This window comes from Gavialis gangeticus, unplaced genomic scaffold (genome assembly GCF_001723915.1).
Source record: "Gavialis gangeticus isolate Ggan-Ray unplaced genomic scaffold, GavGan_comp1, whole genome shotgun sequence".
NCBI lineage: Eukaryota > Metazoa > Chordata > Crocodylia > Gavialidae > Gavialis > Gavialis gangeticus.
Genome location: NW_017728994.1, coordinates 65,283,650 through 65,296,188, shown reverse-complemented (window position 1 = coordinate 65,296,188; position 12,539 = coordinate 65,283,650). Strand labels below are relative to the sequence as shown.

At 42.3% G+C, this 12,539-nt stretch overlaps 1 protein-coding gene across 5 annotated transcripts in view; it reads right to left on the bottom strand.

Annotated features, from left to right (window-relative positions):
* PLEKHA1 (pleckstrin homology domain containing A1) overlaps positions 1 to 12,539 on the bottom strand; it is a 90,386-nt gene that overhangs the window by 39,922 nt on the left and 37,925 nt on the right. For all 5 annotated transcript variants that reach the window (XM_019502944.1, XM_019502947.1, XM_019502945.1 and 2 more), the window contains 3 exons: positions 7,652 to 7,708; positions 3,957 to 4,002; positions 588 to 685 (listed from right to left, as the gene is read on the bottom strand). In XM_019502944.1, the coding sequence (XP_019358489.1) occupies positions 588 to 685; positions 3,957 to 4,002; positions 7,652 to 7,708 (201 nt within the window). The remainder of the gene's footprint in view (positions 1 to 587; positions 686 to 3,956; positions 4,003 to 7,651; positions 7,709 to 12,539) is intronic.

The window sequence follows — 12,539 nt, the reverse complement described above, 5'->3', positions numbered from 1 at the left end:
AAAAAATTAAATTCATGAAGCAATCAGACATAACACGTGGGGGTTTTCTGTTGTGCAGTCACAGCTTGTTCTGATACAATATAAAAATGTAATTTACCTTACTAGAGAACAACTTATTTGTTGAAGTAACTTTTCATTGCATGTTTTTATGAAATGGCACAGAATGTCTTAAAAATATATCTGAAGATAAACACCTTTACAAAATATCACTATTTAGTCCCTCAAAATAGTAATCAAGTAATGAACAAATTCAGAACTGTTAAAGTTACATGTAAAAAATGTTTATATGAACAAGTCATGCAAGACACCAAATTCTTTCAAATTATCAGAATAAAACAGTAATACATATATGGTTATAAGACACAACTTCTGCACCTGGAAGATTAACCTGGCTTGGTCAGCTTTTTCTGTTTGTGTGGGTCCTATCAATTAGGCAAGAAACAACTTTAAAAAAATAGAAAACATGACTGTAAAAACAAAAACGGGGCACAAAAGCAAATGTAAATATTGAGGCTGAGTAGCTTTCAATTTGAGACTATGTCTAAATTTTTTTCCCCTCAAAATGTAGAAAACACAGAACTACTTACTGTGATTTTGGTAGCTTTGTTCAGAATATTTACCCATTCTACCAGGTCTTGTTGATCATTGGCTTGTAGAAAATATTTTCTCATCCCTGCATTCATTACTGTTAAGATATTAAAAAGCAGTTATATTTTACTGAATTAACAACTGAAATCAGGACAGTTACATTCTCACCTTCAACAGAGGACTTCACCACCCTATTCATCTTCATTACAAAACACATCCCATAAGGAATGCAGGTTAATCTTATTTCAGCTATAACTTCTCCCAATTAATATAGTTTAACTAGATTTTTTTTTGAAAGTTACTTAATAAGAATTGCTGCAAGAAGTGTGGATTGGCAAAATATTTTATTATTTCTTCATCTTCTTAGGCAGTCTCTTCTACAATTCCTTAGTCTAAATTTTACTTGATAGCAAGCTTTGATGTTTCCTGTAATTTGGCTGTATCCCTTTCTCTTCTAACCAAACCCTGCTACCATTAATTATGCTATCAACCTTGACCAAGTTGTTTAGCACTGGTAAAACATTTTTTTTTAAAAACCTTCCTGAGTGTATGGTCAGACAAAGTCAGTTACCCACCAGGGATTTACTGTGGATCAGGCCATGCTGGAGTAACAAGCGCATGCTCTTGCCCCAACACTAAATGAAAACTGCTCCACAGCAGTTTCTCTCTCATCTATCACTAAAGGTGCACCAATATATGGGTTCCATATTGGATCGGTACCTATAAGAGGAAAATTAAGATTATCAGCTTTTTTTGGCCAGTGAAGCCAATAATGTCACTGATAAATATAATGGGTCTTCTGGCCAGGGCCCCTGGACACCGTGTGCATGCGCACAACCACACGCATACATGTGGATAGGAATGCAGCCAGGCAGCGTGGAGAGCAGAGTCCTACAGATAATTTAGTAGAGGAGAAGGGGGTTGGGGGGGCAGATCAAAGCCCCGATGGTGAGGGATGGGGTGGGGCAGGGGCTGGGAGTGCTGCTCAGCCAGGGCAGTGGATAGGATCAGGGGCTGGGGCAGGGAGCAGGACAGAGCCACTGGTGGCTCATCCAGAGGGCATTTGGGGGGAGGGAGACAGCTCCCCGCCATTGCATACAGCCCCTGGGGAAAACATGGGGGGGATATGTGGCCCCCAGATTTGTGCATGGGGCAGATGCTGGCTACCTGCTGTGGGCTTGGGACTCTCCACTCTGCTGCCTTTATCAGCCACATACCCCCTGCCCACACTGTAGCAGTGGGGGTGGTGAGTTGTGCCTCCTGCTGCTGGGCAGGCAGGAAACATGTGGCTGACACAGAGCCCCCATGGCAAAAGCAGCAGGGCAGAGAGCCCCGAGTCCACAGTGGGCAGGCTGCACCCATTCTCGCTACGCTCTGGTTAAAAGCATCCCAGCACTTGAAAATGGTGGCAACAACACTTGAACTAAAGCTCATTCAATGAACTTTACTCCAAGCACCCTCACTGCCATCTTTAAGCGCCAAGACACTGATCCCCTGGAAGAGCCACCCATGGCTCCATCTCACCCCCTGCCCCTGCCCTAGGTCCCATTCACTGCCCTGGCTCAGCAGTGACCCCAGCCCCACTCCCTCCCTCACCATGGGGGCCTTGACCTCCCTTCCCCATGCCACTTCCCCTCCACAGACTTACCTGCAGGGAGCTGCTCTCCACACTGTCCAGCCACATTCCTGTAAATTGGTTATCAGATTGACATTGGCCGAACTGGCTGATTAATAATCAGCTATTGGTGTCAGCCAAGAAATCTTTATTGGCGCACCCCTATCTACTACCAAATAAGAGTGCACACAAGAGTGATGCACCTTTTACCTCATGGTAACTATTTCATCTGCCTATACCATAAATAAAGGCCATAGTAGAAGAGCTCACAGCATGTACCATCAGTTTCTAACAAATCTGCAAATTCTGCTAAATACCTTGGTCACAAAGACATGAAAAAGGAAGGAAAGGAAGGGACCATACGTAAGAATTCCAGCTACCCACTGGGGCCACAGTATGCAGACAGAAATTACAGTAGCCCTGAACAGCACTTAGGAGTAAGGCTGCTCTAATTTGCACAGATGATTCAAAAGGGCTCTCCAGCAGCCTCAAGGATTCCAGGAGCCATCTTTTCCCTCCCACCTCTTCAGGTGCTGCACTGTGCACAGCTCATTCAGACATTTAAATTAAAGACCAACGCTATTATAATCCTTAGAAAAGAAAAGTAATATTTGTCAGTTTTCAATTTTTGATTTCTTGTAGTAATTTTATGGGATTCTGACATAGCAGTTCTAGCAATAGAGAGGCAATGAGAACAAACATAACAGGGGTTTTCAGTAAGAGGATGTTTAATATATTACATTGCTTTTGTCCAGAGTTTATCATAATCTAAAATCATATGATAACAGGAGTTGCCTCTATCATCATAGACAGGACAGGTCCAAGTGAATTCCATCAGCTGCAAACTGTACCCAGCATATAGCATGCTGAGAAAAAAAAACAGCAACAGATAGCTACCTGTTTTGCTTTTTGCTGGAACAGAAATCTACAGCTCTTCTCATTAGGAGTATAAAACAGAAAAAATAACATACTTGCATTTAGTATATTCTGAAAAATAAATCTTAAGTGTAGCAATATCCAACAATTAAGTGTTTATTGACTGGTTACATCAGAGTTTAAATGTGGAGCTACGAATAGGATGTTTACAGACAGCAAAATCATTAATCCCAGTCTTTGCCAAGGATTTTTAGAATCCCAATTGCTCATCATGATTCTAGATTATGATAAAATGTCAGGCAAATGGGAAAAGAAAAAGGAAAACAAACATGTTCTCTTGGAAAAAAAAAAAAAAAGAAATCAGAGCATTATTTTCTTATGTTAAAGAAGTAAAACTTCCAGTAAACAAAGTCAGATTAACACTTTTTCCTGAGCATAGTACATAAATTTAAAAAAAAAGCCAAACTAATTTCACCTGCATTATTAATAATCATATGCTCACCATAAAATACCCACATACTCTTGTCTAAAATAAAGAATGCAATAGTTAAAATACTTCTGTTCATAGCTGACATGTAACAGGCATCTTGAAAACAAGCATCACTAATTTGATTACTTACTGATTCAAAAAAAGCCTACCAGAAACAGCTGTTGCCTGGTCACTTTATCTCTCTAGATTGTAATGTTAAAAAGCTATTCAAAACCATTAGGAGGAATCAACATTTTCCCCTTGTATAAGGAAGGAAGAAGACTATAAATAAACTTTAAAAAAAACCTCACACTACCGGTGTCATCTAATAATAGAACTGCAGAAAATATCCTGGCTTCAAATTGTAAAAAGAGCAATTTGACAGGCGTGCAATACACAAAAACTTACCAAAACAGAATTCTGCCTTTGGCCTTAGCTTAGTTGCATCGCTAACCTAATGAGAAAATTAAAATTTATAATGAATAGTATATGTGAAATTACATTATATAAGGTATATGACAGATACTGTTATATACACATTCAGTTTAAAATGTGTATTTCGTCATTAAAAATTAACATAAAACATTTGCTTCCATTCCTAAAGTTTAAGGATCTGTCACCTTTGTAAGTGACAGTTGTTCCTGGTAAGTAGCTGAGGACCAGTAAATCACTATTCAAATAAAGCTGAGGAAACTATTTTCATCTCTGTTTTTCACAGCCCTCGATATGCAACAACAAAGCAGTTAACAAGTTTTGCTATGGCTCCAGAGTATGAACCTCATGTTGGACTTGTGCCAATAGGCACCCCAAGTCAACCCAGCTACAAAATGCATACCTGGTCATTCAAGCTGGACAGTCAAAGGCAGCTATATCGTATACTTGCCACATCACTCTTATGTGCCACTGACTAGGTAAAAGGCATGCCTTACCACACTAGCCTGATGGACTATCTGGATTCAGCAGGCCTTTGACCATTTGGTTTTAGGGTTTTATACTAGCATTCATCCATAGAACTTCAGCAAATTAAATGTATGTTCAACTGAAATAATGAAGTTATCAGTCCATAACCAGGCCCCTAGGTAAGTGAAGGGTGCAGGCTATAGAGAGATGGCTGTCAAGCTGTAAGATCACTAACTGGGTTCCCCATTAGGGAAGGGGAGCCAAGTGACTGGAAGGAATGAAGCCAGGCAGGATATAAACAAGAGTTCCTAGGTTGAAGAGTAAAACTTGCCCATGCTAAGCTCAGGGAAGGAGTTTTGCAGGGTTAGAGAGACATTAGCACGAAGATAAAATTGTTTAGATTTTGGTTTTCTGAGTGTATTTGCTACACAACATGGGAGTGGCTACTGAACAGAAGGGAGACCACTGTAGCCACATGGGGTAAGTGCTAAGAATCTGTTTAAATGGCTGAGAGTAAGAGACTACAGGCCAGTCAGAGAGAGACCCAGGTGCAAGGGTGATGACTGAAAGTCCTAACTGAAAATGGTTATTTGTGGGGACCAAATACTGAGCCCTTACTGAGGACTACCTGATTTATGGAGAAATGTACAGAGGCCCTCTGAGGAGAGATGCCTTGCTCAGTTCAGATTAAAAGATCAAGCCAGAGCATGGTGGCTTGATGATAAGTAGCTCTGAATGAAGCACCTCAAGGCTCACTCTGGTATTGAGGACTGCCTCCCTAATTCATAGTAGTTTACCACTGAGGTGTGGCAGGTGAGGACAGGGCAGTACCCTGGTGAGAGCTGGAATGAAAGACTGGCTCAGTGTGGCCATCAGGGGGTACCACAGCCACCTTCAGAGGAAGGGTCACTTACAGTGAGCCTGAAAGAGTCTTAAACATTTCCCTTTTTGGTCAGAAAATACTGTTGGATTGTGTTACGTTTTTAAAGAATTTTATTAAACCATCCACCTTTTTCACTACAGTATTTACTTAACCAGAAATCAGATTTGTAGATGTTTACAGATTTAAGGCTTCAACTTTCTAAAGAGAAGGCTGCATGATTTAGGGCAAGTTAAACGGGTTGGAGAATTGATCAAAGACAACTGTCAATATCACAATGGTGAAAGTGATCCACTAACAATGCCACACAGAATTTACCAAAATAAAATGACTTGAGAATGGGAGGCAGATGGCAGTTCACAAAGGCTAGGGACAGAAGTCGCACATAAGCTGGTTTAAGTGATCGGAAACTGGTTTAAACCTGTCACAGAAGAGAAATTCAGTGTGCATAAACTGCTTTCAAAATGACCAAAACCAATTTAAGATAAACCTGGTTGGATGTAGTATCCGATTTAACTGATTTAGGTCTCACCAGTTTACAGAAATTCTGTCCCAGATCCCTTCCTGGTTCAAGTTAACTCACAGTCCTCCAGCATCCCAGAATGCTTTGCAGCCCTGGGCTACACTGCCTACTCCAGTGGAGCAGGGACTGACTGCCTTGCCCCTCTGTTTCTTAGTCTGTGTCCATCAGCCCATACGGATGGGGGGGGGGGCAGGGCAAGGGAAGAGACCCCCCCTAGGAGTCCTAGCCAGGGTCTACACAGCACATGGAGGGAGGGAAGGCCCCTGGGGTGTGGGCTTTTCAGATCCCCTCCCAGTTGCTGATTGCTTCAGTGGCTGCCACAGAAGGGAAGGAGGAGTCCTCCCAGGCAGGTGCCTGCCCATGCAGCCCAGCATGGGATCACTGAAAAGCCCCTGCCTTGGAGGGCTTCCCCCCACCCCAGCCCACAGTCCCCCAGCCTGGGGCAGCCCCAGGGAGATGAGGGGAATTTTTCCCCTCCCAAACTCCACAGTTGCTTACATCAGCCCCTAAGAGTCTCAGGCAGCTTGAGTGAGTGACGGGTAAGTCCACTCCTCCCAGATGGTTTTGCCTTAGTTGCTTTGAGTCTGAGGCAAAACTGATACAGGGAAGCAGAGGAATTTCCCTCCACTCCCTGGGCTATCCCTGAGACTGCAGCAGCTAAAGCAAATGGGTGGGGTTGGGAAGAATTCCCCTCAGCTTCTAGGGCTGCCTGGGACTGGTGGCCCTGGCCTGGGTAGGGGGGCCAGCCCCAAGGTGCAGGCTCCCCGGTGCCCCCATGCTGGGCTGCAGGGGCAGGCACCTGGTCAGGAAGACTCCTCCCTGGCTCCTGCGGCAGTGGCTGAAGCAGTCAGCAGCTGGGCAGGGAAAAGCACGGAGAATTCCCCTTGGCTCCTCAGGGCTGCCTGAGCTAGGGCTCCCTCCTGAGGGGGGAGGCTCCCCCAAGGTGGGCCAGCACCTGGACAGAGGGCTCCTTAACCCCTTGGTGGGGGACAGCAGGGGTTTGGGGACACTGGGCCGGGCTGGCAATGGCCAGCAGGCTGGGAGATGTGCCTTGCCTTTCCCACCTGAAAACTGAATATCAGTTCAGTTGATGAATCAGTTCAACCTACACAGCTTAGAGGAAGCTGCCTAGTTTGAACTCATTCAGCCTCAGGCTTTTTGACCGTCTGTACTTAGCCAAAGAAAATAAGTATAGTATTTATGGTATATAAGAATGATGTATGATGATACGGTTATTTCATTTTCCATTTCTTCCCTCCATCTTCTCTTTTAATATCCAGTAATAAACTTTAACCTTAATAAATAAAGCAGAAGGGAGGGAATCTTATTAGAGTTCTTTGCTTTCAAATAGGTCCTAAAAAGCTTCTTGCTTCAATCTTCTCAAGATCATATGCCTGAAACTACCACATCCAATGAGCATGTCTTCCTTTGTAAATGCTTTCAGTTTTCCCCAATGATAAGCAGGCTATAAATTAAAGTCTGCACCTCTACAATATTAATTCCATAACAAGCATATGCAGAGTTGGAATCTCATTTTCTGAAGCCAACGCAGCATAAAAATTAAAGGAAAACCTAAATAGATTTCTAATTTTCACACTGTTTTGGGTGGCTCTAAAATGTTCAGTGTTTCTGAGAAAAAAATATATTATAGGATTTTTCTAAAAATGATATTAGATATAGAAAGTTAAAAGTTAAAGCAATTTGATAAGTCATCATTGCTACAAAGATCAACTATCAAGAATTTTAAATTTAAAATATTTCCCCACACTATTTGTATCATTTCTATTTCCACTGACATACCTTTGAAATGTAGGTAAGTTTAAGGGCTCCAACAGGCGGAGATCCAGCAGGAAGGTTCTAAAAACAAGGCACATTACATAGGTCACCCTCCAGTTTGTATATTGTACAAGCATCAGAAGCAGAGCAGCTAATACATTTTATTTTTATATTACAAACAAAAGAATTCTACATGTTTTCATCTACAATAAAGCAGTCAACATAATGGACAGTATAACAGGACTGAAGCTACTTGTTCTCATTTACTTAGCATGCATCTGGTAGTCAACTGAAACCGACTAACCCTTGGCAACAATGTTGGTATTAATTGTTTTGCAGGTTCACATATTTCATTGTATGAAAAGAAATTATTGCAGATTTGCATTCAGGAAATCCTCCTAAAAGAACATGATTTCCTTTGCAGATGTTGAGTCAAGGTGATGGCTTCTTATATATTTTGACAGAAGAGATATTCATCCATTAACAGTTCCTCTGGTACTTCCAAGACTGCCTCTTATGCCACTATAATTTTTTTAATTTTTTAAAAAATATACTATCTAAGTACAGTAAAAGCCCTGATATCCAGCACAAGTGGGAAATGGGGGGTGCCAGCAGTGTAAAAATGCCAGTTCCCTGAAGGCACAGGGTTTCCGCCCGGACGCACAACAGGGATGGGGGGGGGATGGTGGCAGCTGCACACGGAGCAGCAACAGCACAGCAAGTTTGGGTGACAGTGGCCATGTGCGAACTTTCCCCCTCTGGTCCCCCCGCATCTGGCCAGCCAAAAATTCACATTACTAGTGTGCCAGTTAGTAAAATCCCAGATAACAGAGATTTTACTGTATATTGAAAGAAAGTCACTTGTAACAATCTTAAATGTAGCCAGGGAGGCAAAGTGGAACACTTTCCAAGTTATAAAAGTTCCTCACCAGCAGTGTTAAGCCTACAAGCCTGTTACAATCCAAACTGCAGTTACCCAGATCTAGAAAGAGCAACAAGTGCAGCAGACTGACCTACTAACTGGCCCACAATATTTACATGTATTTGTGCTACTTTTCATATCAAGTTAAATTTAAGAGCACCTGTAATGTAAGAGAATTAAACAGTTGTGCACTGTTCATTGCGGTGGTTAGTAAAATTTGCCACCTTTCTATTGAATTAAGGTGTTTCAGGTCAAAATGTCTTTCTTGGTGTTGTCACAGCTTTACACCATTTCCTTAATCCATAACAGAACATAGAAATAGTACATGAACCAGAAAAGTGTGGAATAAAGAGAGAGCTCTCACAACAAGAGAGGTCATGACCCAGGGACAAAGTGGAATGAAGTCACAAGTATTACATTTTTAGCTGTATTATACTCTCTGCCCTCATTTGTATTTATTCTCTCCTCCCCCAACAATTTATGTTCTTTTCTAAATTATATCTCCACTCTTCCACATCCTCAAGGTCAATTTCAATCACAGCAATCTATTAGTCCGATTCTGACATAAGCTACATACAGGCTGCTGAACCAGGATAGGTTCACCTGCACTGCCTCTACCTCCCTCCCTGGATATAGGCTAGGATGACTCCATGTTGTGCAGGGCAAGGGATCCTGCAGAGCGTTGGGGCTTCCTTGTGGCTCCATCTGTTCCCTGTGTCCCAGGCACAAGTGCAGCTATGCTAGCTCTGCTCCTTGCCTTCCACTCGCCATGCAGGCTGCAGCATCTGCCACTTTTCAGCAGCTGCCAACTGCCCATCGACAGCCTTCCCCCTTCCCAACAAGCTGTCAATAATTAAGTTCCCCTTAGAGTGGGCCGACCCAAGAAGCAGCCTTCTCTTGCCCCCTGGTTGGAGAGCTTGCCTGGGTAGCTCTCCAGTTGGGGAGATGGCATGCCTGTATGCCCCAAGTCCTGATCTGTTTTTCCAGTGCTGAGAATTTCATAGAAATTAGCAGAACTGGAAATGAATGCCTGTCTATAACCAGAGATAAGGAATGCCCATGTAAGAAACACCACCCCCCTCCAGCAACTGCTGGGACTCCTATTACATGCTGTTTCTGGACCTTCTCCCTTTCATCACTAGATAAATAAAAAGAGTTTCTTTTCTATTTCATTGTGCGAGCTGAGAGGCAAGAACAGCCTCTTCCCCTTTCTCATTGCAGAGCCTCCTTTTGCCCGTTCAGAAGTTGGTGGTACATGTTTTCTTACCCTCTTCCCTGCAACTACAGGTTGTTTCTGCTGTGCTCTTCTCTAACTCCCAAATCCTTTCCCCTGGTAGAGATCCTGTCTTTTCTGTCTGTTGAACCAGCAACATAAAAATCAACCTTGTTCTTGTGATAAGACTAATCACTTTTTTACTCATTTCCAGCTCAAAAAACAAACAAACAAACAAACACCATAGCAAAGACATTTAAAGATGTCCTTAGGCAAAAGAAGCTGATGACGCACCTGTTCATACTCTGGTCACATTTGGAAGGTTGTCTCTGTAACCGTAAAAGGCTAGAAGGTGTACTTTTGTTTCCATGTTAAAAAAAAAAAAATCAATAGCTTACATGCTACACGATTAGATGATATCCTAATGTGCGCTACTATTATTTAAATTTTGGAATAACAAACATTAGGTGAAGCTAAACACATACTTGGGAACATCAATTTCCTAGCATATCCAAAAGGCAAGCTTCTTCTGTAGCCACAAGGATCCCCTTTTACAGGAGTTATATGCCAAATGCAGAGGCAAGCAGAGTTTACACGCCGTATGCCAAAGTCTGCTTTATTTCAAATAGCAAATGCAGTCTCTACAAAGCAGCTCCATAGGCACACCGCAACCAAAGAGGCAGAAAAAAACCCAAAATAATTTGGTTTTACTGAAAACACCTTCATTTTGGTGTGAGCACTTTTATTAAAATATATGAATGCCTGAGGTAAAACTGCAAAATACACAAACAGTATGCACGCTTAAGAACTCAAACTTTATAAAGAATTCCACTTCTGACAATATTTCTTTAGGTTTCTCATTCATGTGGCTAGGATGGAGATATATATATTATACATAAATACATACACATACACACGATAAAGAAGCTACTCTGCTCCCCTTAACATAAACATCTGAAATAGCTCCCCTTATTTCCAGAAATTATTTTTCATTTACTCCCCTATAGACTTAAAGCTGGGGTAGATGGGCATCTTGACTGGCCTATGCGGAATTTCTTTTCCATCCCTGTTTCTTTGAGATCGTGAATTCCACAATATTTCAAATGTGGTCTTACTAATGCTTAGCAGGGTAGCCAAAGAACTTTTAAGGCATAAATTAGTTCAGCTGATTTACATTCCAGGCCTTCACTTTCTAAATAGCCTATACTTTTAAAAATGCTTCTTCCTCTATATCCTAGAAATAATATTGATACAACATACTGAGTGAACAGCTTTAAAACAGTAACACTCCTCAGCATTACAAATTTATAAGTATTCCAGGTTCACGTGATAGATGGAGCATGTACCTCAAACACAACCACAGTCTACAGTTTGGGCATTCAGCGGCTGATGCTGCTGTAAAGAAGCTACTGTTGAATGAACAAGATAGGTAGAGGCAGGAAAACAATACAGTTTTACAAACGGTTAAATACGAAATATCAGACCTGCACAGTGAAGCTAGACTCAGGGATATCACTAAATTAAATTCAGAGAAAGCAAAGGGTACAGCTTGGTTTCTAGAGACAACCGTTGGCATGTTGGTTAAGACTCTTCCAGAAGCAGGAGGAAAAAAATCAAATATCCACCCCAATATTATTATCAGTCAGCTTCCTTTAATACTATTAACATGAGGTACTATCAACTTTTGCATGGGTAACCACCAGCATAGTCTTCTGTAGTTCTAGGTCTACTTCTCCTTGATGCTCTCAGAAAGTTGTGTCGGCTAACTGCTTCCTTTTATTGAACGCAGTCTTTTACAGGGCTCTGCAGCAGTCAGTCTTGCCATTATACTTATTTAACATGCTGAAGAGATTAGCAGAAAAGAGAGCAGGTATCATGAACAGGAACAATTTCAGTAAAGTTGATGATTCAGCTGGAATAGTTGATCAGCTCTCTCAGAAACTGGGAAAAACTAAGACATGTCTGTATTGTTGTGGTTAATAAACCCATGTTTTCTGGCTAGGTAGCAAAAGCAAAGCAAAATTATGGCAGGGTGGGCAATTATTTGGGCCAGCCATCTACATAAAGAGTTTTGGTGAGCTGTGGCAGGCTGGGTTAAGCACGCTCCCCCCCAAACACAACAGCTCACCAAAACTCCCTAAGCAGTTCATCCCATCTGCCTAGCCATGCACCCTGCCAGCTAATCTCCATGGAGACCCCAGGAGTGCAGGGTGGTGACTGAGCAGGGCCTGAGTCCTGGGCAAAGCCACAATCCACTCTCTGCAAGCCCCTGTCTGCAGAACTGGCACTCGAAGGGGCACGCGGGCAGTGGATCACAACTCTGCTCCACACTTGGCCAGGATGGGGCCAGGGCTGAGATCCAGGGGAGCGGCATCCAGAAGCAGGACATGTGGGGCCAGGGATCACAGGCTTCCACCCCCATGCTGTCACCACTGTGTGACCCTATAAACTAGATAAAATCCCTTGGAGGGCCACATCCAGCCCATGGCCATATTTTGCCCAACCTTGAATTATGGCGTACCAGCCCCTTTGTCTGAGTATGTTCACACAATCTATAGGATGGTTGAACTCCCAGGAATTAGAAATGCTGAGATTGAAGAACTTTCTGCAGCCTTTTCCATAGGGCCATACCTCACTCTGACACTGCCAATAACTACTGTTAGTAAAAGCACCTGATAAAAAAGGGCAGCTGAGTAAAAAGTCAATTATTTTTCCCTGTATTTGAATTGTTGCCAGGCAGCACACACAGTGAATTTTTTTTTTTTTTTTTTTTTTTT